The sequence below is a fragment of the Acomys russatus genome, chromosome 17 (assembly GCF_903995435.1).
Source record: "Acomys russatus chromosome 17, mAcoRus1.1, whole genome shotgun sequence".
Taxonomy (NCBI): domain Eukaryota; kingdom Metazoa; phylum Chordata; class Mammalia; order Rodentia; family Muridae; genus Acomys; species Acomys russatus.
The window spans coordinates 64,875,691-64,903,666 of record NC_067153.1 but is presented as its reverse complement, the minus strand read 5'-3'; the positions used below and the strand labels follow the sequence as shown (position 1 = coordinate 64,903,666).

The window sequence follows — 27,976 nt, the reverse complement described above, 5'->3', positions numbered from 1 at the left end:
GCGAGAAGGGGGCAGGAGGAGAGGAGGGCCACTGGGAAAGGGAAGGGGAGGAGGAAGCACTGTTAACTCAGGCCCGAGGGCTAGGGAGAGACGGCCAGAGCGCGCCCGCTTCCACCAGGGCCAACCCGTGCTCCGCGCCCAGCCATGGCCCGGGGGCGGGGCTCGGCCCTCTGCGGTGCTCAGAGGCAGCCCTCAGAGCCCGCCCGGGAGGTGTCAGCTCTGACCCAACCTCCCAGGCACACTACCCGCAGCTTCATCTCTCTCCTCGCCCCGACTTGGAATCCGCCACAGGTGCCTGAAAGGCGAGTAGGGGAGGGAGGCTTCAGTGGGCTCTGGGAAGGGCAGGCTGGGCAGGTGGAGGAGGTACAGAGGAGAACACCTAACTTTTTGTCTGGATGTTTCCAAGACATCTTTCTAGACTGGGGCAATACTACTTGGAGATACTTTGGAGATGATTTTGGATGGCTTCCTGGCTGTTCTGGGAGGCTGTGGATGGGCACCACACACTGCTTCCTTGAGGCCCCTTGGAGGAGCACGGGAGTGGTCAGGAGGAACCCCCTTCAGCTGGCCTGCTGTCTGGGGGAGCTATTAGGCTCCTGTAATATGGTGCCACCCTCTACCCTTCCCACGGTATTCTGCAGCCCCAAACACCCGAGATTTGGGGGAAGCAAAGGAACCGTAGATATTGGTTGTCCGGACTTCTGAGATCCTTGCTGTGGCAAAAGTGGGGTAGTTGCCTGAGAGTAACCAAGTTCTTGCTGGTTGTCTCTCCTCTTCTGCAGTCCTGGGGCAGTGAAGACCTGCAAAGTGGAGGGCATTCACTCAGCCCCAGTGTAGACGCTCCTGTGGGAATTCTTGGCTGCTGTAGCAGGTGGTTGAGTTGCTGTGGGAGAGAAAGAGAGCTATCAGACCTGCTGGACTGCAGCCTCCGCTTGCTACTTCCAACGAACCAGAGTTTGAGTTCTAGGGATCGAGTCACAGGGAGCAGAAATATGTCTCCCTTCCTTGTTGCCGAGCATCATGTGGGTGTGTGTGCTCCTGGGGAACTAAGCTCGTCATGGCTCAAATATTTTTTTCTTCTCTCTTCATTCTATTGGTTTCTCTATTTTACCTCTGTGTGCCTCTCTCCTTCTGGGAAGTGCTCCCCTAACCTTTGTCATTAGGTCGCTTACCTGCTAATTCACACACCTAGTTTTACTCACATCTCCCCCAATCCTTCCATTGTCTGTGTTGACATCAGGAGGGTAGTGAATAAACATCCTGGGATAGCAGCTGAAGCTAAAGTGCTTCCCTCTCCCACCTCTCCAAAGGATCCTGGATCCTTAGTCAGAGGGCCTCACACTCTGTGAAGTCCTAGGGATAGTGAGATCTTTGGAAGTTTTGTTGTTGTTCTTTGTTTGTTTGTTTTTTGGTTTTTTGAGACAGGGTTTCTCTGTGTAGTCTTGGCTGTCCTGGACACACTTTGTAGACCAGGCTGGCCTCGAACTCACAGTGATCTGCTTGCCTCCGCCTCCCGAGTGCTGGGATTAAAGGCGTGCACCACCATGCCAATCTTTGGAAGAGTCTAAGGATGTAACTTAGTGGTAGAGTGCTGGTTTGGCATACTCAAGGGCTGGGTTGGACTGGAGGGAAGGAAAGAGGAGAAGAGAAAGGAAGAGAGAGGAGAGTGGGTAGGACCACCAGGGTGAAAAGGAAAAAGAAGGATGAAAGTTAGTTTCTGCAGTTGGCTCAAGTTCTGCCTGATCCACAGGGTTAAGGACTAAAGAGAATAAACAGCCGCGTGGATTCAGTGCTTGCGTGACCTGAAGAGGAGGTCTAAACTGTAGAACAAGAGCTGCTTTTGCTGAAGACAACAGCCTGCAGAAGCCTAGCCCACATTGCCTGCCTCTCTCTTCAGTAGCCTCTGTGGAGTTCTATTAGTCTGGCTTCTAGTCTGTCTGTCCTCCTGGCTGCAAGCTTGCTGGTCCTCTGAAAGGCAGGCTCCCAAGACCCAAAGGGCCTGTACCTGGTATAAGCCGACGGTCCAGTGGTTTCCTTTATGAACCTCTGCTGACTCTCCAGCCCCTTTCTGCCCCCTCTGCCCTCTCATTTTTTTTTTTTTAACCCCAGGAGGAAGTAGGAGACACACCTTCATCTCTTCATGGGAAAAGGGTGATAGCTAGGCACCACCTGGAGTCCAACCTTGCCTGAGTTTGTAGCTGGATGAGGGCTATGGATCATCTGCTGCTTCGCTTTCTGGAGCATCAGCTGCTCCGCTTTCTGGAGCATTTGCTGCTCTGCATTCTGACTTTGTGTTCGTTCCTGCAAGCTCATCTAGCTGTGTGTTGTCTCTCACCTCAATGTCTAGGGCACTGTTGTTCTTAGACGCCTGCACAGGAATTCAGTCCAGCCTGGATGGCCTTCAGGGATGTTTTCTACATATCCCAGGTGAATGTGGTATACATGCAGTAAGATTTGTGGCTCTGACTAGACAGATGCCGTATGTTTCCTCCCACAGCAGACAACTATAGGTTCGCTAGTCCTGTTTCCATTTAATTGAAGACTGTAAACACAATTTGTCCAAGGTCATGCATCTTGAAGGCAAGAGAACCTTGCCTTCTAGGGTAAGATCTTGGTATTGCACCTCTGATTCAGTCCCAGGAAGACAGAGGAGATGAAGAGAGGTAGAGTGGGTGAAGGACTATGAGGCAATAGTATATAGTCGCTGCCCACCCCCCAAACTCCTTCTTCATTCACTGTGCCTTTGGGCAATTTCCGTCAGAACCTGGGTGGGGAGGGTGGAGTTCCTGTGTTGAAATGGCATCCTGGACAGACATAAACACCCGCCCATTCTACCCATTGGTCAAAGGCCTGTGCCTATATTAACTCCCATTTCTGGGGATGGCATTATAACAAGTGGGTGGAGGCAGGAGATCAGCTGTTGAAGGACACTTGGTAGCAGCTATACGTTTTTGTGGTAGGTCCAAGAGGGGACCCCATAACGAATAGCAGGGATGGGCTATCCTTGTGATCCAGTTTGAGGTCATTTAGCCCCTTCATCTGGTCTTCTGTGAGACGTTTCCTTCATTTATGTGGTATCGTAGCATGTAGTGTAGATGCACATGCTGTGCTGTGTCTGGCCCTGAGAGAGCAGGAGAACCTTGCCAAGTCTACTTGGAATCTACTGTTGGACATAAAGAAACAGATTCAGATAGAAATGGGTATCAGGGAATATGGAGGCAGGATGAGAGAGAGAGAGAGAGAGAGAGATGGAGAGAGAGAGAGAGAGAGAGAGAGAGAGAGAGAGAGAGAGAGAGAGAGAGAGAGAGAGAGAGAGAGAGAGAGAGAGAGAGAGACAGAGACAGAGACAGAGACAGAGAGAGACTGACCAAGAGGATGATGACAGAAAGGGTGAGTGTTTGCAGAGAACTGTCCAAGCAATAAGGGGTTCTGTTCCCCTAGTTCAAATTGTTTAACTCGCTGGCTTTACGGCTGTGTGAACTGACCAGGAACAGTATGGTATTTTGCCCAATACCACACGGCTGCTTTGTGTGATGGTGATGGAGCTGAAGGATTGGCAGTACCCAGAAGAGAAAAGAGTCAGAGACAGGGGAACTTGCTGAGGTAGACTGCCTATACAGGTGTGGGTTGTGGACAGTCAGCACCTTGACAACTGAGGGGCCTAGAAAGGAGCAAGGGATATGATCAGGCTCTAACCTGCTACCTATCAGATTGGACTTCGGCGTCTGTCTCCTACCCCCTTGCAGGGTCTTTATGAAGCCCAGCCTGATAAGCTATGCTTTTAAAACACCAGCACAATTCTTGGCAAGTGCTCGCTACACCTTTGTTGTGTGCTGACCTTGAAAGAGAAAGGGGCCATGGTTATGTGTGGTGGGACATGGCCAAATGACCTGTTTGGGATACAGGGTAGAGGTCCATTGTCTCCTGGAGTCCATTCCTCCTCCTCGCTGCCTCTAGCTGATAAGCCTCTTATCTGGCCTAGGCAGTGCAGTTCAGAATAAGGATGGGAGAAGAGGGCAGGGCTGCTATCACCAGCAGGCCTGGGCCTTATCTCAGAAGGGGAGGGGCTGTCTGCCTAGCACTTCCCACAACACACTCTTTGGGGATCCCCAAGCACTCACATCTTGGGAAGAGAAGGCTGAAATGCCAGGTGTGGTGGTGCCCACCTTTAATTCCAGCACTAGGGAGGCGAGCAGAGGCTGGTGGGTCTCTGTGAGTTAGAGACCAGCCTGGTCTACGAGGTGAGTTGCTACATAGACTGTTTCAAAACAACAACAACATAGGGCTTTAGACCCTAAAACTGAGGACCCACAAGGAAGGCAAGGATGGATGAGTCGATGTTTTCCTCTAGAACAGAGAATGAAACTTCAATCCCCAAACCTCAGAAGACTAGATTTTTGTCTCTGGACAGGAATGCCATTTTTAGGGAGTAAAAGAAGGCATCTTATCTGAGAAAAAGTAAAGATGCCTACTGTGTGCCCAGGGGATTGACTGTAGTTAGAGCAGGCGAGGTAGAGAGTATTCTGCAGAAAAGAACTCTACAGTCCATAAGGTGGCTGATGGCTTGAGTGAACCCCTGACAACGTTTACGGGATTCTGCACAGGGACAGGACAAACTTCGGTCTGGCAGGAGCAACCTTAAACACGTTTCTCCCTTCAACATAGGTTGCTGGAACCATTTAAGCTTTGGGGACACTGGGGCCAGCAGCTGGCACAGTAGGATGCCCCCGTGCCCTCCTCAGCAGAACAGGAACAGGTTGTCACAGCTGTACGCCGGAGAGCTGGGAGAGATGGAGCTGACTTGGCAAGAGATCATGTCTATTACTGAGCTTCAGGTGAGTGTGGCGTGGCCACTGGGCGGTAGGGGGTCTCTCCTGGCCAGGGGCATGGAGTAGAGAGGGCAGTGAGGGACACCGGGGGAAGGGAAGGATCTGGCTGGGGCTGTGGGCTCCTGTCCAGCTGCTCTGCTCACACCAGCCTCGCTCTGCCCCTTGTGTCTATCTTCTTGTCTGACCTGCCTCTCCTGCCCATCTCCCTCATTTGCCACCCTGCGCCCTTAGCAACCAACTCTTCCTCCAGGTAGCGGGGGCTTAGTTAAAGGGCCTCAGAAAGAGGAGACAGACTACGCCGGGGTCCTGTCTTCCTGAATGTTGGACAAAGGGGCGTCTGTTGGTCTAACAATGGTGCCTTTGTCCTCAGCTGGGCTTGAGCAGGCAGGATAGCTCCCCTACGTAAGTTGGGGGGCCTTGTTTGTAGCATGTGTTCTCCTCCTCCCTGCACCTGGGCTTGGACCGAGGGCTAACCCCCAGCCTGGGCTCCGTGCCTGCCCCCACCTCAGGCCTGGTGTCCTGAGATCTGCCCTAGACCCTCCTTGTACACATCAGCTCCCTCTGCTGGGCACCCAGGGGATGGCAAAGCCCTGCATTTGACCCTTTGACCCTAGATAACCACAGCAGGAAAAGGGTTCTGAGGGTCCATCTTGGATAATAAGGACCTTGTCTTTCAGAAGAGAATAAAGTAACAGGAGCCATGTGGCCCTGCAAAAGCTTCTCCTGGTGAGGTTGTCTTCTACGAGGTCTCAACACAATGCTTTTTTTTTTTTTTTTTAAAGATTTAATTCTTTATACAGTATTCTTTCCTGCAAATCAGAAGAGGGCACCAGACAGTTATGAGCCACCATGTGCTTGCTGGGAATTGAACTCAGGGCCTTTGTAAGAACAGCTAGTGCACTTAACCTATGAGCCGTCTCTCCAGCCCCAACTCAGTGACTTTTTTTTTTGATTTTTTTTGAGACAGGGTTTCTCTGTGTAGCCTTGGCTGTCTTGGACTCACTTTGTAGGCCAGGCTGGCCTTGAACTCATATCGACCCACCTGCCTCTGCCTCCCGAGTGCTGGGAGTAAAGGTGTGCCACCATGTCCAGGTCCTTTCTTTTTCCCCAGACAGGGTTACCCTATGTAGTCCTGGAACTTACTTTGTAGACCAGGCTAGCCTGGAACCCAAGAGACTGGCCAGCCTCCCGAATGCAGGAATTACAAGTGTTCACCATCAACGCCTATCTCCCGTAGTCTGTCTTCTAACCCTCTTTTACTTCTTCCTTTGCAGGGTTTAAATGTTCCAAGTGAGCCATCTTTTGAGCCCCAAGCACCCACCCCATACCCTGGGCCACTGCCACCTCCAACATACTGCCCCTGTTCAGTTCACCCAGATGCAGGCTTCTCCCTTCCACCGCCACCTTATGAGCTCCCAGCGTCCACACCTCACGTTCCAGACCTCCCGTACTCCTATGGCAACATGGCCGCACCAGTGCCGAAGCCACTCACTCTTTCAGGCCTGCTCAACGAGTCCCTTCCTGAACCCTTAGCTCTCCTGGACATTGGGCTGCCAGTGGGGCAGCCAAAGCCCCAAGAAGACCCAGAATCCGACTCGGGATTATCCCTCAATTACAGTGATGCCGAATCTCTCGAGCTAGAGGGTGCAGAGGCTGGCAGACGGAGGAGTGAGTATGTGGACATGTACCCGGTGGAGTACCCTTACTCACTTCTGCCTAACTCCTTGGCCCACCCCAACTATGCTCTGCCACCCACGGAGACACCCTTGGCCATAGAGTCATCCTCCGGCCCTGTGCGGGCGAAGACTGTTGTCCGTGGGGAGGCCGGGAGCCGGGATGAGCGACGAGCCCTGGCCATGAAGATTCCCTTCCCTACGGACAAGATAGTCAACTTGCCAGTTGATGACTTTAATGAGCTGTTGGCACAGTACCCACTAACGGAGAGCCAGCTGGCTCTAGTTCGGGACATCCGTCGGCGGGGCAAAAACAAGGTGGCAGCCCAGAACTGTCGCAAGAGAAAACTGGAGACTATTGTGCAGCTGGAGCGGGAGCTGGAGCGGCTGGGCAGTGAAAGGGAACAGCTCCTCAGAGCCCGAGGGGAGGCCGACCGCACTCTGGAGGTCATGCGCCAACAGCTGGCAGAGTTGTACCATGACATTTTCCAGCATCTTCGTGATGAATCTGGCAACAGTTACTCACCAGAGGAGTATGTACTACAACAGGCTGCTGATGGAGCCATCTTTCTGGTACCCCGTGGAACCAAGACGGAGGCCACAGATTGAGCTAGCCTAGAGAGGGCACACACTGGTGCTAGGGACTCCCCTCATTCCCACTTGTCAAAGGTACTCCCCCACCCCAGAACAAGACACCGATGTTCTCAAGTTCCAAAGTGTATTTGGTGAGGCTTGCCTGGTGGCCAGTGTAGACTTCCCACCTCCTCTAAGCTTTGGACCATAAAGAGCTGTGTGGAAATAGTTTTGGACTGTGTCTTCCTTGAAAGTGATGAAGTTCTCAGAAATCAGTTTGTTGGAGGGGCTTTTTTTTTCCTCTTAAGACAGGGCTTCTCTTGTGTACCACTAGCTGTCCTGGACTTGCTGTATAGACCAGGCTGGCTTTGAACTCAAGAAATCTGCCTGTTGCTGCCTAGAATTGAAGGCATGTGTCATCAAGCCCAGCTAACGGACTTCACACTTGCACCTGGTAAAACTTGCTCCACACTGTGGTATGCACTAAACCTAGGATAGCAAAGACTACAAAAGAAATCCTAGGCTTGGCTTGGTGGCACTCTGGAGACAGCAAATGGAGGCTGGCCTGATCCAGAGTGAGGTACTATCTCAAAGGTATATCTAGAAAGGTGGAAATATGTAACCTTTTCACTTGCTTAGCATTCTTAAGGTTTTAGGCTCTAGCCTCTGGGATTTTACAGCCTGTTTTCTGAGATGGTGTCTTGAGTGCTGGGATTAAAGGTGTGTGCCACCACCACTTGGCCCAGCCTTTTTTCTTTTCTAGACAGGGCTCCTCTGTGTAGCCTTAGCTGTCCTTGAACTTGCAGCCTTTTCCTTTTAAACATTCATTTGTGTATGTGGGTGTACGCACTGTATTGACCATGCAGGAGCCTGGAGGTGTCCCCTATAAATTAGGACAGGTGCTCAGACCCTACCTTGCTATCAGTTATGGTGTAAACCTTTAATCCCAATGCTCTGGAGGCAACAAGGGAGACTCTAAAGACAGCCAAGGCTACATTGTAAGACTTGGCCTTAAAAGGAAAAAAAAAACAAAAACAAACAAAAAAACAAACCAAAATTGGCCAGGTATGGTGACACCCACCTTTAATCCCAGTACTGGGGAGGCAGAGGCAGGCAGATCTCTGAGTTTGAGGCCAGCCTGGTCAACAAAGTGAGTCCAGGACAGCTAGGTACACAGAGAAACCCTGTCTCAAAAACGGAAACTGGCCTGGAGAGATGGCTCAATGGTTAAGAGCACTAAATATTCTTCTAACAAACCAACCAACCCCCCCCCCAAAAAAAAACAACAAAAACTGGGGGCTGGGTGTAGCGGGGCAGGCCCTTCATCGCAGCAGCCAGCCTGGATGGGCTAAAGCTACAGAAGAACCTGTCTAAGAGGTTTCAAGTGTTAGCCCTTGTTGATGAAACCTATATAATCCTAGCTGTTCCTGATAATTCTAGGCACTAAGGGCTAGGAAGGACTAAAGAGGTATTTGCCACCAGTTATGCATGCAGACTTCCTGGTTCAAGCAACTTGATATAAACAGTTTAACTAACACCAGTCTGTCAATAGTTGGCCCAGCAACATCTTTTCTGTGTAAGCTTGAAAACAAAAAACAAAACCTGAAACACAAATTTACACATTTGTCAAAGGGCACAACTGTTTCTAGAAAGGTGGAGATAGTCATCTTCCACAGTACCTACAAAGAATCTCTACTTCACCAACACCAATTTCCTAACCCCAAACTTTGAAGTGGAATATAACACAAGCCCCTTGCTATCAACGCCAAAGGGAGACAAGAAACAGAATAGTTTATTCAAACAGTTTTATTAAAAAAACCTTAAGCCATTCACAAAATTGAACGATGTTTAGCAATGTAGCTAAAGCCCAACTGCATGGCAGTGAGAATGAAGTAGTGCCCAGAATAAAGGCTGTTTTCTTAAAGGATGTTCCTGAAAGGGAGAAAAAGAGTTATGCAGCTTTATATAAACAGCGGGTTCCACAATTATATATACTCCTGGCAATAATAACTAACACTTCTTGGTTTCTTAAGTACAGTAGAAGTCACTGATCACAAAAACTTACCTTTTAGCCAACAACTTTGTTGTTTTGTTAAAAAATGTTTACAACAGCAGTTAAGCCATGTAGCAGACTCCTCCCTAGAAAAGCAAACAACCTTTAGAACTAGATTTTTGTTAGGCCAATTCCCATCTTTTAAGCTACTCCCACCCCCTTCCCATTAGTGACCCACCCATCCTCCCACCATCTTTTGGGGGTAATGGTCTCTAAGATTACTTTGAGCCATTATTTTAAGAAAGTGGGTCAAAGGAAGGTTTAAATAAATAATTAAAAGAGCCAAAATCCATCTTTTCACAATAGAAATATGTTCTTTTCCTTTAAGCAGGGCATTAATTAATAGGGCATTAATTAAAACAACACATTTCCAGAAAAACCAAGTACAGATTAACTGGACTAGTTTTGGCTCAATATTAAGAGAAATCCAACAGAAAATTGGACTTTATACAACTATATGGATGTAAGTAAAATCTGTTCTTACCTAGCAGCATAGCAATAAACCTTTCCTTCTGGCTCTGCCTGCTAGTCCTAAGAGTCAGGTGTGCCTTACTCTCGTCTGCCTCCTTCCTGGCGATGGTCACTCAAACTTCACTCCCTCCTAGCTTTCATGGAGGTGCCGTGGCCTGCCCCTGGCTTATCTGTACTCCACATACCACAAGTGTCTACTCTCAGCTGCAGAGATTCTGACCTCGAAGCCATTCGCGCTATACTTGCTAGCAGTTCCTAGTAGCTGAACATCTCCTGGATCTTTAAAGGCATTGTCCCGATTCCTGAGGTATCTGCAAACTCCCTCAATAGTTAAGGTTCCACCTGATATTGCAAACTCAGCCAGTATCATGGAACTACCACCCATGCTCCCCCACCCACACCTCCCACGTCCCCATTCCCCGCCCTCCCCAAAACTTCCAAGCAATATATACCCATGAGTTGGAATACACAGTCCTATGGCAAACAATCATCTATGCTACCCAATACAATGGCACTTAAAAAGGGGCACCAAATGGGAAGCTCAAAAAAAAAAAAAAAAAAAAAAAAAAAAAAAAAACCTATGCACAGATAACAATTATTTGATAGTAACTGTTTTAAACTCATTTTCTATACAATTAACACTTAAGACAGTGATGTGAAGGAAAACTGCCGTTAATACAAAACTTACAGAAACATTGTCATTATATTTCTAATTTAAATTTTAAATAAACAAGATCACCTATTAAAAAAAAAAAAAACCCTAGAGGCATACCCACCCACAACCCAGTTAAACCGCAGTTTTCCCTTCACTGTAGCCTGCTCTAATAATTGTCAGCTTTATAAGATGCCCCAACACTTATACCACTCTCTGGACTCAGGGGGACACTGACCAGCAGTTGATTTCTACTCTGGCAGAGCTTTGAACTTGCACTGTGGTAACAAACAATCAACATTTACCAGGGGTAACGGGGTAGGGAAAGTCCAAACCTCTGCCAGTCCCAAATCCATACAGTTGTCATTCCATTCAAGAGAATTAAATCGTTTATTGATTACACATGATAATGGATGATACACAAGCTTCATTCCCATCTGTTATTTTATCTGATACCATTATTCAAATTTGATATTTCATAGGGTGTGCCAACACCATTATATAAGCAAATTGTGACCTTGCTTGGACGACCTTTTCAATAGTCAAACTCATTGTAGTCACAACAGTAACTACACCAAGGTTTCTGAAGACAATGGCTTCTTTACCCAAGCAACCATAAATTCCAAATGGAACTTGGCACCACCCTGAAGGAACTCTAACTTTACACTGTTGGGGAAGTTCACCAAGATGGCTTCAGAGACTAACTTTACACAGCACATTAAAAAAAAAAAAAAAAAAGGACACATTTATTCAGCGTCATGATCAGACTATTACATTTAGCAATCAACAGCATGGGTGAAAAAAGGTCTACAGTAAAACCCTTTGTTGGAATGCTTTAACACTTTCCACAGAACAGAAACTAAAATAACCTGTTATACAGTTAGTCACAAAATACATCCTGGAGTTCTTTTGCCCATACACATGAGTATTGTCTAAAACATGTCTTCTTTGTAGCAGCTAGGCCCTGCCACCACTGTGCTTGGCTGAGTTCACAAATCTGTTGTAACCTGTAGCTTCCCTGTCACTTCTCTGGCTCTCCTCTCTCCTGCTAAGCTTTGTTTCCTGTTGAACAATACGGAATAAAGTTGTTAATCTAAAACACATTAAGACTCAAGGCTACAATCCAATAGAGCAAGTTGTTTCCCACAAATTTTGCTGAACTGCATATTAACTTAACATCCACCATTTTACTGCAGTTATCATGTTAACTATGTTGCATGGCTCAGCTACACTCAGATTACTGGGATCAATTACAAATTAAGGCAGCACACACACAAGAGGCAATTACCTGGCTGTCATGTATGTAATTTAGAACCTCCTGCCACTGCCATAGCTGCTGCTGCTGCTGGAACCTCCATAGCCACCTACAAGTATCAAAACATTTTGTCAACACTCTGCCAAAGTAGTGCAATGACTTTTTAATGAGCCACTAAAAAATGTCCCTGGCCTAAAGTAATATGATTCGAAGGTTTCATAGATCCTTCCTGATTGATGCCTTTTGCCACATCATATATACACCATACCTTGGTTCCGTGGTTTAGCAAAGTACTGGCCTCCACCACCATAAGGGCCAGAGCTCCTGCCTCCAAAGTTTCCTCCCTTCATTGGTCCAAAATTTGAAGACTGATTGTTGTAATTGCCAAAGTCATTGTAGCTTCCACCACCTCCAAAATTGCTTCCTAGAAAACGAGAAACTCCTTACTGCCGGCTTGAGGACTGTTTAGGGTCCTAAATGAAGGATGATCTGCTCTTTCTTCCATATCTCCTGACTCATTCTCCAGGCAAGGCTTCATTTACTAGCCCAGCATTTAAAGACAAGCAGCAACTAATGAGACAGCTGAGCTCTTCTCAATGGCACTGCATTCCAGGCCAATGCAGACATTTCTTGGACATATCAACCAAATGCCTTAAGGCACAAAGGAATTTAGACACTAAATCCAGCTATGGTGTTATTCTAACTTTCTCACATTGATGTCACCACTAACCAGTCATCCACCTATTTTTGGGGAGGCGGCCCCAGCTTAAAGCCAGGAGGAGGTAGCACAGCATGCCTACTGTAATGCACCATGCAGTGTACTCAGTCAAGCCCAACAAGGGTATAAACCCCTACAAGTCTAATCTAGCTTCCACACCAAGCACTTGTACCACTGGATACCTACCACTACCACCGCCAAAGCCGCCTCCGCCGTTGTTATAGCTGTCATAGCTGCCACTCCCGCCATAGCCACTGCCCTGGTTTCCATAACCCTGTCCACCACTTCCATAGCCTCTGCTTCCTCCAGAGTAACCAGGGCCGCCTCCTCCATAACCACCTACAAGAATACAAGTCTTCTCAATAAGACAAAAGTGTTTATGAGGGGAAAAAAAAAAAATCTATGCAAATGTAAGGCTAAAGGCCTGCTCACAGCATGCAGATTACGGGACTGGTCGAACTTTGTCATGCACTAGGTTTAGTCTTGACTAGCCTATTCTAAAAGTGCAAGTTGCCAGGGAAACTTTACTTAGGGATTCTTTAAGGAACTTACCGTCATTACCAAATCCATTATAGCCATCCCCGCTGCCACCATAGCCACCACCACCACGGCTGCCACCAAAGCCACCTGGAAGAGAGCAAAAAATTAAAATCAGGGCTTATTTAAGATCATGTATCAAGAATTAAGAACTACATTTGGGCAAAACATTAAAGCCAGGACAACAGTGACCAACTAAAAAATTCTAGACCAGTAAGATACCAAAAATAAGTACATACCACGACCACTGAAGTTTCCTCCTCGCCCAAAATTGTCATTGCCACCAAAACCACCTCCTCGACCACCACCAAAGTTTCCAGAGCCACTCCGACCTTAAAGAGATGTTTGGATCATTAGGCTAACCTATCATGTGGCACACAGGCCCTTACAGTCTAACTAAGCAATTCACACACCTCTCTGGCTGGACGAGGCACTAGCCATCTCTTGCTTTGACAGGGCTTTTCTTACTTCACAGTTGTGGCCATTCACAGTATGATATTTTTGAACTAAAAAAAAAAAAAATGTTTAAGATTTCAGGCCATTAAAATACTCATTTCAGAAACATTCAGAAAATCTAATCATCTGATACTCACTAACAATCTTATCCACAGAGTCATGGTCATCAAAGGTGACAAAAGCAAAGCCCCTCTTTTTGCCACTGCCTCTGTCAGTCATGATCTCGATCACTTCAATTTTCCCATACTGCTCAAAGTAGTCTCGTAGGTGATGTTCTTCAGTGTCTTCTTTAATACCACCAACAAAGATCTTCTTCACAGTTAAGTGGGCACCTGGTCTCTGAGAATCCTAAAAGGACGACAAACCTCCATCATTTAGTAGCCATACCTCCAAATGATTGGCAGCTGGAGTGGCCCATCTCTGACCCCAACACTGGAGGGAGGGAAACCACCTATTAAGAAAAAACACTCGGCCAGGTGTGGCAGTCCACACCTTTAATCCCAGCACTGAGCTGAAGTCCACCTGGATTAAACAGTCTCCAGATGGACTGAGCTGATCCGGGTGGCACAAGCCTTAATCCCAACACTGAGCTGAGCCCACCTTGGTCTACAGAGAAACCCTGTGTGGAAAAAAAAACACGAATAACTCACTTCTCTTGACACAGCTCTCTTGGGTTCCACAACTCTTCCATCCACCTTGTGTGGCCTTGCATTCATGGCGGCATCCACTTCCTCCACCGTGGCGTAGGTGACAAACCCGAAGCCCCTGGACCTCTTGGTGTTTGGATCCCTCATTACCTGTTTAAGAGTTAATTCAATCAACACTCTGCCTGATCTCGGGACCTAACGCCATTCCTATGAGCACGGCCAGCGCAAAGCCATCCAGAGACACATCACACTAACAGGTCCACATGATGAGACTGTAATTATCCTGTTAGCCACCTTCACAAATCATCTAGTTAAGAAGCAACAAGATCAAATCAAAATAATCAGGGCAGCTCTGCCTTCTTAGCTCTTACCACACAATCGGTGAGTGTCCCCCATTGCTCAAAATGGCTCCTCAGGCTCTCGTCGGTTGTCTCGAAGCTCAGCCCTCCGATGAAGAGCTTCCGCAGCTGTTCTGGCTCCTTGGGAGACTGTAGGGTGGACACAGTGGAACTCGATGAATGAACTAACACTACGCATCGACACGCACCGCACTTTTTTATTGTTCTTTATTACCACAGAAGACCACGTGCTCCCCCCCTTGGCCGGGAGGTGCTGCTGGGGGCACGCAGCGCATGCGTCCCTACTCTACCCTATACGCACGCGCAACAAAAGAAACGAGGGGACTGGTACAGCGCCATTAAGGCGTAGTGGGGTTTTTTTTGTTTTTTAGCAAGCACTAGACAAAGAGAAAAAAACAAAAGGCCCACAACCCCCACATCGTATGTTCATTAGTTCGGCCACAAGGCGCAGCGCGTGGAAATACGTGGCTATCGGGCCGCAGCCTCATGGCGGCTACGAGGACAAAATGGCGACCCGCACTTTGTGAGCAGGCCTCGGCGGCGGCCGGCCGCACACCGGAAAAGCACGGTCGCCAGCCGCAGAAGGGATCGCGGCCCGCCGTGCTCGGCGAGTCAGGAAGGAAGCGACGCCGCGGAGCGCGCCCGACTCACCTCCGACTTCGACATGACGACGGCAGGGCGATGGGAGTCTCCGGCGATGCCACCACGGACGCGTCAGCCACCAGAAAGGAGCGAGTGGGCGAGCGTATCCGCCAGACTACCTTCGGCTCGCCTTTTTATCCCGCCTCCTCGCGCTCGGCATTGGTAGACTCCGCCCTTGCCGGGCTCCTATTGGAGACTTGGAATTGTCTCCTCTCACTATTGGCCCGCGGAGACGCCTTGCTAAGAAGCGGCATCCGTTTGGGCGGTCTGCGCAGTCTCCGCCCCTCTGAGTCATCGACGGCCCCGCCCCCTGGGTGGGGGGGAGGAGGGAAAAAAAAATGCTGCCCTCAGCCGCGCTGATTGGCTGGTTAGCCAGTCATTTATATTTGAATGTTCCCGTGTCTCTGAACGCCTTTTACCGCTTCCCCGCACCCGAGCGTTACAGACTCACTTGGCCACCACCCATAAAGGTGTGTGTGGTTAGTGAACATGGCGAGCTCACGCCGGCGCAATGAGCGGTTCCGCCAGCCGCCTGGAACACGTGAAATGGCGGGCGGGAGACGGGGTCGGGAACTAGGCGCCTGCGTGGTCGCGGCCCCCCGCGTCCGGGCTTGCGCAGGCGTCCTGGGCGGAGGGGAAAAAAAAAAAAAAAGGGTCCCGGCCCAGGATTGGCTGCGCAGGCGCAGGGAAGGATCCGTTTTGGCGGGCGGTTGGCGTTGCGCAGAAGGCGGCGGGAGCGGTGGCTCGCGGTGCAGCTGTCTCACCCGAGAGCCGTGCAGGCCGCAGCGCGAGTGGCCGCTGTAGACCCCGGGTAAGTGGCAGAGAGTCTTGTCGACCTGTAGGAGAGCTCGAACCCCCTCCGGCCGCAGCAGTTATTGTACGAAATGAATGGACGCCTGGACTGGAGGTGGCGGGGGGGAGGGGGGCGGGCGACAGAAGGGGCCGCGACGGGTCGGGCCAGCCAATAGGACAATCGGGGCGGGATGTTCTATCCTTGCAGGTTCTTTGGAGCCGCCTTGCCGAAGCGTTTGACTGGCTTGCGTCTAGGCCAATTGCGGTCTTCCTAGAACTGCCTACGGAGCGGCCCTTGGGCCGTCGGGATGTAGGAGGCGGGAGTTCCCCGCTTGAGTTGCGGATCTCGGAGCCAATGAGGCCCCAGCGCGCGAGAGGCCGGCCTTCTGCAAGAGGCAGAGGCTGGATTCCAGTGGGGAGCGCGGGAGTCGGCAGGTTAAAAATCACGGACGACTCCCGCAGCCAGCAGTTAGACAGATCCTCCCCCAAGAGAGGTTAGTTTTGGGAGTTAAGAGGAGCTCCTATATCGAAGGCATCCATTCTGTGCGTCACGTTGAGAAAAGCGTTATGTTTTCTCGTGCCCCATGGAGCTTGACGTTTTCTTGTTCTTTTCTAAGTGCGTTCCACCTTTCACTTGCGACTTTGGAGAACGTAGGGAGGGAGCCGTTAGTCTTTGAAATTTTATTTTAAAATATTAAAATTCTGGAGTGAAATAGAGTGACCACTACCACCCGTTTCCAGAGACACATCTATATTTGTAGGGCCACAGAAAATTTGAGAGCTACATGTCAAAGTCAAAATAAGTTGGTTCTGTGGAAACAGTGGTGTCTGTATGTTTGAGGGGTAATTGTTATTAATGAAATAATGAAAACCTTAAGAAAGCCAGGTGTGGTGCTGCACGCTATCTCTGTGAGTTCAAGGCCAGCCTGGTCTACAAAGTGAGTCCAGGACACCCAGGGCTGTTACACAGAGAAACCCTGTCTCGAAAAAAGGAAGAAAGAAAACCTTAATAATAAAAATAATGACTCATTTGCTTTTTGTCTCCTTCCAGTCATCATGTAGGGCTCACCAGCGTCCAGGGCAGTTCTTTGATCTGAGTCTCTTCTCTGAGCAACAGTTTCCTTCCCTAGCAGGCTTTTTAAACATTCAAGACATCCCAAGCCCTTATTGTTCATTTGAGGCTGTCTGACTTCGGATGAAAAGGCTGATTGATTTAGGATGTTGGGGACAGAAGACTCCACCATCTCTTGGGTCATTATTCCATTTCTTTTTGTATTTTATGGGTAAACTCTCTGGTGTTGATAAAGCCTACACTTCTCAGAGGATCCGAACAAATCATAATGTTCATTTACTATTTATCTTGATTTATTTAGAGTCAAATACCACAATGACTAATTTTTTTGAGGTACACCTGTGATATGGACATACTTTCTAGCCTGGCATAGTGGCACACGCCTTTAATCCCAGCACCTGGGAGGCAGATATAGGGGGTATCTGTGAGTTTGAAGCCAGCATGGTCTAAATACATAGTAAGTTCCATGACAGCCAGAGCATAGTTAGACTCTCTCTCGAAAAATAAAATACTTTCCAACTTTGTATAAAAGACTGATGATTTCAATTTAGTTTTGTTTTTGAGATGTTGTTTATCCCAGGTTGGCCTCAAGTGAAGAGATATGCCTGTCCTCAGTGCAGAGCGCCACTGTGCCTGACAGACTTCAGTGACGTCTGTAACGAATAGATTCCCACATTCACTGGTACTTTGAAAAGGACAAACATATCTCGTCCCTACATATGCTAATGGCAGCTTCAGAGCTGAGGTCAAACATGGTGGTGCAATGAGGGAGTCCACCTGTGGTTCAGGGTTAAAAAAATTTTTTTTCCAGACATATGCTTGTCTTGGAGTATTTCAGATATTCATATCTCTCTCTCTCTCTCTCTCTCTCTCTCTCTCTCTCTCTCTCTCTCTCTCTCTCCCCCTCTCCCTCTCCCCTCTCTCTCCTCTCTCCTCTCTCTCCAGGGCTTTTGGCTGTCTTGTAGTTCTGGTACTCAGTCTATAGTCCAGGCTGGCCTCAGACTCACAGAGATCCTCTGCTTTGCAAGTGCTGGGATTAAGGGCCTGCCCCTCACTCCATGCCCCCTCCCCTTCCCCAGTATTTTAGACTCTTAATATTGTCTCTATAGATCTTTCTTTCTTTCTGTGTGTTTGTGTTGTCGTTTGGTTTTTTTGAGATAGGGTTTCTCTGTGTAGCCTTAACTGTCTTGTAGTTCTGTTGTTGTTTTTAAGGTTTATTACATATACGGTGTTCTGTCTGCATGTGTGCTTGTATACTAGAAGAGGGTACCAGATCTCATTATAGATGGTTATTAGCTACCAAGTGGTTTCTGGGAATTGAACTCAGGACCTCTGGAAGAGCGGGCAGTATGCTCTTAACCGCTGAGCCATCTCTCCAGCCCCTGTAGTTTCTGCCTCTGCCCCACCCCCCACCCCTACTGAGTGCTGGGATTAGAGGCATATGCTGCCATGCCCAGCCTTGTCCATGCTGTTTTGGGCTCATTTGTAGCCCAGTTTGGCTTTCCTTGAAGCAGTCCTGCCTCAGTCTCTCAGGTGACCCAGTTACAGGTATGACCCACCATACCAGACTCTTGATCCTATTGTGTGCCTTTCCAAACAAGCATGCAAATGAAGTACCATCTTCTCATATCTGTAATGTATTTCATTTTCTTAAAAATTAGGTCAATTTCAAGGTTGTGGATATGGCTCAATTGGTAGAATGCTGGTCTACTATGCATGGAGTCCTGGACTTTATCCTCATCAGGGAGTAGACTTGGCATTGTGGTGCTTCCTGAAATCCCAGCAGTAGCGACATAATGGGAAAAAGACCAGGTCAGGACCATCTGCAGCTGCATGCCAAATATATGCATAAACTTTAAAAATGGCTGGACAATTTACTCCCTTCCTAGTGAACTTGGGGCCATATATTCTGAACTGTTCCTTTCTTGTAATAAGTACTTCATCAGAATTAAGCACTGACACATTTTTGTACCTTAAAATAAGTCATAGACGGAATAAAGATCTTCATGTGCATTTTTAATTTATAGATTTTCTGAGTGTGTGTTTCATAGCTAGGAAGGGCACTAGAATGCATGATTTACAAGGTGTATTGAAAAGATTGTTTTAAGATCAGTAATAGCAAAAGTGCCCCGGCTTCCCCACGGAGCCCAGGGAGCGCTCCCTGATTGTAATCCACATTCCTCAGGGTACAGCAAATGTGCATCTGAGCCAGGAGCTATAATGATGTTGGAATGAAATGCCCTGTACTAAAGAGGTCAGCTAACAATCTGGGAAGTCTTAACTTTGGTTTCTGAAGCAGATCCTTGAATTCAGTGTGCCTTGTTCTCATCCCTAAATCATTCAAGGCTCACTTTGCAGGGAGCTGTCGGTGGTGATGCACTGCTAATTTGTTCAGTATCTTACAGCAATAAATTATATCTAAAGATCTCATGAAACATACTCAGCCTCGTTTATTTGGATAGTTGGAGACAGCGTAGATAAACTTAAGATAAATCAGAAATTTCATTAAAGTTATTTTTTCACTTCCTTTATTGTCAGACTTGCCTCTGTTTCCAAAATGCTCTCTTGTTCTTTTTCCATTACAGACCCATGAGATAGGGTGAGCAAATAACAGCAGGTTAGTTAAGGAATCATTCATCAAGAGGACATCGTAATCTTAAGGAGCTATTATTAAAAGCTTCAGGGGTTGGGAATAGAGCTTAGCGATAGCGTGTTGTCTTAGCATGCATTTAGCCCAGGAGTTGGTCCTTGGCTGCACGGGGGAGGGTCTTACAACGTATGAAGGAAAAAAGAAACACGGGGAATAGTGGGCATCTGTGATTACATTTGGAAGTTTAACTAATTGATAAAAACAAATGTGTAGAGAGTATGGAAGAAGAAGACAACATTATCAGCTTGTCTGACATAATTGATACCCAGTAGAATAGTTTACACAACAGCAAAAATGTTTTCAGGTAGTGTGGGATATAAGTCTCATTCAAAGGGCTGCTATCATATAAAGTGTTTTCTGACCTTAGAAATTGTAACACATCTGGTAAGTCTCCAATTATTTGGAATGCTGCACAACACAAAAGTTACTCAAGGGTCAAGCAACTGGGGATGTAGCTCAAAGCGTAGTTTATGCAAGGTGCTGGCATGGATTATATCCAGCACCCGCCCCCCCCCCCCAAAAAAAAAAACAACAAGAAGGAATTTGAGAGGCTGAGGTAGGAGGACCACATGAGTTCAAGGTCAACCTGGGCTATATAGTGAGAGCCTCTCAAAAGACAGAAACAAAAACCAAACTGAAGGCTATTTGAGACAGTAAAATTGAAACACCAAGAAAAAGTAGAACACAAAAGTCACTGTTATTTGGAACAAGATACTTGATACTATAGACCCTTGAAAAAGTGGTAAAGATTGTACGGTATGGAGTGGGACTTTTCCAGTCCTAGCTTTGGGGAGGCAGAGGCAGCAGGGTTGCTGCACGTTGGAGACAGCATAGGCTGCAAAGTGAGGCTCCGCAACATGTTTCTCTGCCTTCCTCACCAGAAAAAAGAGAAGCTAAAAAATAATGCCACTGTTTTCCCTGTTCCCAAACCGTTTTGTTCTCCTACAGCAGAACAATAAGCAGGGCAGTGACTGACATGTGACGTTAAGTGAGCTGTTCAGCTTAATCTTTGATTAACAGTTGGTTTAGATAGAACCCAGGTCTACTTACTGCAGCCCTCATCTTTTCAGTATTAGAGAGATGCCTTTGGGTTGGGGTTGGTGGCAAGGCCCTTAATCCTGGCATTCTGGAGGTAGCCTCATCTACATTTTGTTAGGATACCTTTGTTGTTTTAAAGTTGCCTTTGGACCTGGCAGTATGGCTTACTGGGTAAAGGCAGTTACTGAAGGACAGTTCTTTGGGTCATCAGAGATCCATCCCAAGAGCCACGTGGTGAAAGAGAAAACCAGCTTCTACAAGTTGTCCTTTGGGGCTGGAGAGGTGGCTCAGAGGTTAAGAGCACTGACTGCTCTTCCAAAGGTCCTGAGTTCAACTCACAGCAACCACATGGTGGCTCACAACCATCTATGATGAGATCTGGTGTCCTCTTCTGGCCTGCAGGTGTACATGCAGGCAGAGCACTGTATACATAATAAATAAATCTTAGAAAAAAAAAAAAGTTGTCCTTTGACCTCCACAGACATGCTGTGGCACAAATATGCCCCCACACAAAGCTACCTGCACAGACCCACAGATAAATAAATGTCTTTAAAATGAGACTTATTTATGAGAGTTTTGCTAGAGTGTATGTGTGTGTACCACATGCTTGCCGGGTGCCTCTGGAGGTCACAGGAGGACGTGAGGTTCCCTGAACTGGAGTCAGTTACCACACTGGGTTGTTAAACACTGTCTTTACCTGTGGCCTGCTAGGAAGGTGCTTGAAACCTAACCAGGTATTCAGCAACCGCTCTGAACAGCTGAGCCATACGCCCACCCCCAGTTAAAACAAAGTTGTAGAGTTGCCTCTTAAAGTAGCCGTACTTTTCCTTTTGAGACACTTAGCCCCAGAGCTTGAGGCCTTGATGGACCTTGAGCTCGCAGAGACCCTTGTGCTTCAGCCCCCTAAGCCACGAGCTGGGCGAGCACGCTGCCGTCCTGACCCCCTGAGCCACGAGCTGGGCCAGCACGCTGCCGTCCTGACCCCCTGAGCCACGAGCTGGGCGAGCACGCTACCGTTCTGATCGTTTGCTTTGGCTTAGTGGCATTTAGAATTGAGCCCTCAGCCCTGTGCATGCCTTGCATGTACTGCCCCTTAGACACAGCTTAGCTGTTTCCAAAGCCCATGTAGGCCTTGGTTTGTTTTTGTAACAACCTTTATGGAGCACTGACTTAACCAAGGAGAAACCCAGATTTCCAGCCCACAGGTTGAACATGGTAGATTTAGTGCCCATGCAGCACTTGACACTTACTGGGCTCTCAATAAGTAGCCCACAGCCAGCTGAACGGGTTAGAAACGGAACAGAGCGGCTGTATTAATCATCTCTTTGGCACAGGGTTTGAATTGAGAATGTGGCTGGAAACTGGACAAAAAGAAAAATCTTACTTGGCTTAAATAACACAACAAAACATTGAAGAGCTGGGTGGTCTGAGATCAGCCACCCCCGCAGCTGTTTATCTGATGGTGGCCTTTCTGTGCATTTAACTATCAATATATTTGAAGTGTGGCGCACGCTTTTATTATATTGTGCCTTAGTAACTCATACTTAAATGTCAATAGAGACACTTGCAGAGACCTGCAAGGTTCAATAACTTCTGGTGTGGGCTTGTTTCTCCTGTCATCACCTATAATGCTTTTTTTTTTTTTTTTTTAAACAGCTTTTAAATTGCCACAAAGCAAAATTGGTTAGGATCATAATAGATGACCCAGAAGCTGCCAAGGATACCCTTGTATGGGATGGGAAAAATTCAATACTGGCTTGATTTTATTTATCTATATTGTAGGGTCTGACTTCAGTATAATTCATGTTGCAAATATACCAAGGCACAGAATTGTACTGTAGGTTGAGGGATGCTCTCTTTATTCCCTGAAGTTTACAGTCTGAGATGTCTCTTACTTTAATCATGTAAAAATTCCTTTCATGTCAGCATGCATTAAATCAGATTGTAGTATATTGACTTAAATAAATCTCAAATAAATTAGGAATATTTTTATTGGATTATGTAGGTTAATTTTTATGTCTCTTGAATGCCATTGCTAAGTAGAGTATTGGGCGAATTTTTAAATTGCCTGATTTAGTATATACAGGTTCCTTCTCACAAACGGATGGCTGAAATGACCTGAAGACCTCAGCTGTTGGAAGTACCAAATCTGCAGACAACTCTAAAGCCTGAAGGTTGTGGCTGATGCTTTTAAAGTATTTTATGTTCATAGTTGTATTTAGATAGAGGAACATTTCATTTCTCTCTTAACTTCCTTTTTCTTTTTCTTTTCTTTTTGAGACAGGGTCTATGTATCCCTGGCTGTCTTGGAACTTACTCTATATGCCAGGCTGACCTCAAACTCAAAATGATCCACCTGCCTCTGCCTCCAGAGTGCTGGGATTAAAGGTGTGCACCACCATACCTGGCCCCAACTTCCATCTTTTGTGAGGATGATCTGCCAAGGTGGTTTGTATAAATTAATGGTAATCGATCCAAACATTGTTATCACCCATTTTTCTTAAGATTTATTTATAATGACATTGCAGCTTGTGTGTGTATAAAGTGACAAGTTTATAAACTCATGCTTCCTGCTCGCTTTGGCAGCACATACACTAAAATTGGAACGATACAGAGAAGATTAGCATGGCCCCTGCGCAAGGATGACACGCAAATTCGTGAAGCGTTCCATATTTTTAAATAAAAGGTTTACTTCACCTCAAAAATAAATAAATAAACAAACTCATGCGTTACATTGAGAGGAATGGGTGTGAGATTAATACCCACTTGAGAGAGGGGCTTTAAGGTGAGTTCAGGACGTGCCAGAGGTGCTGGAGTTGCTAGGAAGCACCATCTGGAAGACATTTTCCAATAATGATGCCAAGTTGTACTTTCTCATTAATCTTTGAACAGTTGGCTATATAGTACGTGCCCAGTGGTTAATTTGCCAGGGCCTTAACTAAATGTCATGACAACTTACACTTAAGAGGGAGATTCAGTAGATTTTAATGAGAAGGGAAAACATTTAAATAGCCTCATTTTGAGATAAGAATTTGTTGCTAAAAATACCAGTCTATCAGACTGACATGTCAGGCAGTTCTGAGAGTTGAGTTCTGTAGTCCACATTTATTTATAAGTTAATAGTGGTCAAGCCATTGCCCTTTGAGGAACCATACCCAGTGTTGGTTATGTCTTATACCCCCTTCTGTGAGACAGGGTTTCTCTGTGTAGTCTTGGCTGTCCTCGAACTCACAGAGATCTCCCTGCTGCCACTGTCCAGCTTAATATATCTTTATTAACTCCCAACTCTTCTTTGTTTGAAACAAGAAGAGAAGAATGGTCAGCTGAGTACATTACTATGCATCTTTAATCCCTGAACTGCAGAGGCAGATTTGGGGGTCTGTCATCGCTTCTGGGCCACCCAGAGCTAGATAGTGGTGAAAGAAAGGTCAGAGCTGGGGAGGGGCACATACACCCAAGTGGAGGCATAGAGTGGCCTTTAACACATCAGTGACTTAATCTGAAAACAAAAGGAGGAAGCTGGGTAACACTTGTAACTCCAGCGCTCTGGGAACAGGCAGCAGAATTGTTGTCCAGCCAAGGGATGAGACAGAGAAAAGGAAGGAAAGATTTTTACTCAAAACTCCGTTCATTGTAGCTGGAGGCGTGTATAATCAGCAGTACTCTGCCTCAACGAAGTTATATAGATGGTTGAAACAGCACCTTCGCTTCTCATTTCTGGGGCGTGTTCTAGGGATTGAGCTCAGACTATACCCTCAGTTGCTTAGTCTGGTTTTAGGAGAGTGGTGAGCTGTGAGTGCTTGCCACAGGAAGCAGACACCCCTTTCTTTCAGCTGTAATAGTCTGTGTTCCCTGTATGTGGCTTACTAATGGCCACAGTCAATCCTAACTCTTTGTAATCTTACAGAGATACTGTAAAAGCTTCTGACTCCTGAATTGGATGTTCTTATGACTCCAGTGTAGGCGTGATGGTGGTCATCAGCCTTGTAACAGTCCCTGACACAGCCCTAATAGCTGTCGTGTGCAGCTGTGCTGTTCTTGTTAAAATGCTATATGACTAAATCTTTAGAAATCATAAACCCTGTGCAGGAAAGTATCTTTACGGAGGGTATGTTAGCTTCCTGTTGTATGTGTTACATTACCTAAGACTGCTGGCACTTTAATATCCACAAAGAACAAAACACGGGAGCACACTGAAGTGGTTCTGTAGGTTTGGCTTGTTTGTATCTGTCCGTGTGCTGTGACTGCATGATCACTCCCAGCAGTTAGGACCACGGCCAGCCATTGACGCAGCTTCCCGTCAGACTGCCAGGTTTGTGTTAGTCTTTTGAGACAAGGTCGTACACTGTAGCCCAGGCTGGCCTCCTTACACTCAGCTTTTTGCCTCAGCCTCACTGCTGTCTCTCCCCAAGGGTCCCAAGAAATTGCAATTTCTCTCTGGGTGTGGTGGCGGACACCTTTAATCCCAGCACTCAGGAGGCAGAGGCAGGTGGATCTGTGTGAGTTCAGGGCCAGCCTGGTCTACAAAGAGAGTTCCAGGACAGCCAGGGCTATTATACAGAGAAACCCTGTCTCTAAAAAAAGAAAAAAGAAAAGAAATTGCAATTTCTCTTTGAGTATAGTGCTGTGTGCCAGTAATCCCAGAACTAGGGAGGCAGAGGCAGGGGAATTGCTGCATGTTGGAGGACAACATACTTTAGAGAGAAAGGGAAGAGAGGTAGGAGGGAGCCTGGTGCCTGAAGCCGCTGATCAGTAGCATAGTTAGTTTGTGTGATAAGAGGAAGATTTGCACGTATTTTCCCTTCCCTGCTTTTTAGCTGGAGCTTGTTGTCTGGAGGTTTTTTGTTTTAAGACAGGGTTTCTCTGCATAACAGCTCTGGATGACCTGGAAGTAGCTTTTGTTTGTTTGTTTTCGGTTTTTTCGAGACAGGGTTTCTCTGTGTAGCTGTGGCTGTCCTAGACTAACTTTGTAGACCAGGGTGGCCTTGAACTCACAGTGACCCACCTGCCTCTGCCTCCCGAGTGCTGGGATTAAAGGCGTGCCCCATCACGCCCGGCTCCTGGAAGTAGCTTTGTAAACCAGGCTGGCCTTGAGTTTTCGGAGGGTCACCTGCCTCTGCCTCCCGAGTGCTGGGATAGAAGGTGTGCACCATCATGCCTGGCTGGTTTACAATTTTTTTTTTTTTTTTAAGATTTATTTATTATTATGTATTCAGTGTTCTGTCTGCATGTACACCTGCAGGCCAGAAGAGGGCATCAGATTACATTATAGATGATTGAGAGCCACCATATGGTTGCTAGGAATTGAACTCAGGACTTTGGGAAGGGCAGGCAGTTTTCTTAACCATCGAGCCATCTCTCCAGCCCCCTAGAATTCTTATTGTGATCCAAAAGCATCTGGATACCACTTCCAAATAGTGTGGTAATTCAGTGAAGCAATTCATCAGTTAGTTGTAGTCCATATTGCTTTTTAAAATGTTTTATTAATTGAGCCAAGGCTACACAGAGAGACTCTGTCTTGAAAAACAAAAACAAAAACCAAACAAAAAAATTTCCTTAATTGGTAATGAAAAATATGTGCATGTTATACCACGATCCTTTAAGAAAAGCCAGGACGCCAGGCGGTGGTGGTGCACGCCTTTAATCCCACTTGAGAGGCAGAGGCAGGCCTGATCTACAAAGTGAGTCTAGGACAGCCAAGGTTACACAGAGAAACCCTGTCTCGAAAAACCAAAAAAAAAAAAAAAAAAGAAAGAAAGAAAAGAAAAGGAAAGCCAGGACGACTTGCATTTAAAAGTAGCCGCAGACCGGCAAGGTTGGAGCAGCCTCAGATGTCAGGGAGGTCGCGGGTGTTACTGTTCAGTGATTGCTTATTGGCAACGGTTTGCCATTACAACTATTGTTCTGATTGATAGGAACCAGTGGGGTTTACTCTAAAATGCGTAGAATTTTGTCCCTTCTTTTGTTGTTTTTCAAGACAGGGTTTCTTCGTGTCTGTCCTGAACTCTCTGTAGACCAGTCTGACCTCAAACTCTATGGAGATCCACCTGCTTCTGAGGGCTGGGTTAAAGGTATGCCCACCGCTTCTAGCATTCCCTCTCTTGCGACCGCGGAGCCCCCCCCCCCCCTTGTCAGGGGTTTGGAATGTGCTTTTGACTCTGAGCACAAAGACTGACTTTTGTCCACGTCCCTGGCTGAGGAGCCCAGAAAGTGAATTTGTCTTATGTTCCTCATTGGAATGTCCATTGGTACTGCTTTTTTCTTAGCCCTATGGGCTCTATTGCTGCAATCTGTGGTGTATGCTCCGTTTACTAGAGATCAGTGTTTAGGAAAGAGTAGATGTTTTACTTGAAAAAGCTCTCTAGACACCTGCGTGGTTCCCTGCCCTCCCATGAAGATTCTACAAGGATCAGGCTGCTCTTCCTCGGCCTTCATCTCCCCGTCACCCTGCTGGCTGCATCGCCTTCCTCATGCCAGAATGTTCCTCGTGTCCAGGCTCAGCGAGGACTACCCGTGTTGACGCTTTATCTGGTCCAGGCACTAGCCTTAAATTGCCTGTCTTCGTTTGTGTTTCATTTGACCTGAATACACTGTGCTGCACTGTCTAAAAGAGACTTATGTCCCCTCCCTGGTCTGGGTGCATTTCTCATTTCTTACTGCTGCTCCTGAGCAGATCTGGAACTTCAAGGTTAAGGTAAGACACGCTCCATCAGAACCGTGTCGTCATCCTTGCCAGCTTCTGTCTTTGACTGTCCAGGGGATTTACAAGACAGCTGCATGCCATTCTTTAAAGAATATTACGGTTGGACTCTGACTCCTGGCACCAGGCCCAATTTGATTTGTCAGCTGTTACAAAACCCATTTCCCATAGAGAAAGGGGCCTTGGCTCCTGTGCCCTTCAGGCTGCTCCTACAGATGAGCAGGGTTGGTAGAGCTGAGTCTTTTATGCGGGAAAAGGCAGATAACGAGAGCATTTTGTCTTTTGTTGTTGCGCACGCACACATGTGTGCACACGCACACAGTGTGTAGCAGGGTGTGCACACCATGGCAAGTGTGTAGAGGCCAGAAGACAACTTTGTAGCGTCGATGAGTGGGGCCCAGGGATCAGGCTGGGGAAGCAGCTGAGGCCTCCTGACGGTTCCTGTGATGAAGCTCTTTGTACATAAACCCAACTGTTTCCCCAGTGGGTAGCCGTGGGGACCTCTCTAAGTTTTATCTTTTGAGATTTATTTATTTGTGTATGCCTGTGCACCGCGTGTGCCTTGTGCTAGCAGAGGTCAAAAGAGGGTGTCAAATCCCCTGGGATTGGAGTCACAGACCATGTAAGGCCACCATGTGGGTGCTGTGACTCACCCGATCTCTGAGAGAGCAGCCGGTGCTCATTACTGAGGTTCTATACAGCCGTGGCTTTTTTTTCTTGCTATGTAGCTCTGGCTGGAAGTCACTGTGTAAACCAGGTTGGCTTTTAACAGTGAGCCCCCTGGCCCTGCTTCTGCCTCTCCAGTGTGGGAATTCCCGCATTGCTGCTGCTCTCAGCTGTTCTGTCTCAGTGAGGCTGA

The 27,976-nt window shown here is 47.2% G+C and overlaps 3 protein-coding genes and 1 non-coding gene across 7 annotated transcripts in view; 3 read left to right on the top strand and 1 right to left on the bottom strand.

Annotated features, from left to right (window-relative positions):
• Positions 1-58: 58 nt before the first annotated feature.
• Positions 59-7,174, top strand: Nfe2 (nuclear factor, erythroid 2). Of its 2 annotated transcripts, none has more exons than XM_051160442.1 (3): positions 59-291; positions 4,666-4,835; positions 6,104-7,174. In XM_051160442.1, the coding sequence occupies exons 2-3, from the start codon at positions 4,722-4,724 to the stop codon at positions 7,109-7,111; spliced, it is 1,122 nt and encodes a 373-aa protein (XP_051016399.1). In that variant the 5' UTR covers positions 59-291; positions 4,666-4,721; the 3' UTR covers positions 7,112-7,174. The 2 variants fall into 2 exon arrangements, with proteins under 2 accessions (XP_051016399.1, XP_051016398.1); XM_051160441.1 differs by having other exon boundaries at positions 60-302.
• Positions 7,175-8,865: 1,691 nt separating this feature from the next.
• On the bottom strand, positions 8,866-15,032 carry Hnrnpa1 (heterogeneous nuclear ribonucleoprotein A1). 3 transcript variants are annotated; one of them, XR_007832211.1, is made up of 12 exons: positions 14,875-15,032; positions 14,236-14,352; positions 13,868-14,014; positions 13,355-13,565; positions 13,175-13,267; positions 13,001-13,093; positions 12,777-12,851; positions 12,411-12,563; positions 11,775-11,930; positions 11,540-11,615; positions 9,141-9,214; positions 8,866-9,007 (listed from the first exon to the last, which is right to left on the bottom strand). XR_007832211.1 is itself a non-coding variant. In XM_051160443.1 (11 exons), the coding sequence occupies exons 1-10, from the start codon at positions 14,887-14,889 to the stop codon at positions 11,560-11,562; spliced, it is 1,116 nt and encodes a 371-aa protein (XP_051016400.1). In that variant the 5' UTR covers positions 14,890-15,032; the 3' UTR covers positions 10,623-11,313; positions 11,540-11,559. The 3 variants fall into 3 exon arrangements, 1 of the variants encoding a protein (XP_051016400.1); XR_007832212.1 differs by lacking the exon at positions 12,411-12,563; XM_051160443.1 differs by lacking the exons at positions 8,866-9,007; positions 9,141-9,214 and adding an exon at positions 10,623-11,313.
• A 477-nt stretch (positions 15,033-15,509) lies between these two features.
• Positions 15,510-27,976, top strand: part of Cbx5 (chromobox 5) — a 29,329-nt gene continuing 16,862 nt past the window's right edge. Inside the window, exon 1 of the mRNA XM_051160476.1 lies at positions 15,510-15,676. The gene's annotated coding sequence lies outside the window, so the exon portion shown is untranslated. The remainder of the gene's footprint in view (positions 15,677-27,976) is intronic.
• Positions 22,988-23,094, top strand: LOC127201912 (U6 spliceosomal RNA). Its single transcript, XR_007832247.1, has one exon. It is a non-coding gene; the product is annotated as a U6 spliceosomal RNA (small nuclear RNA).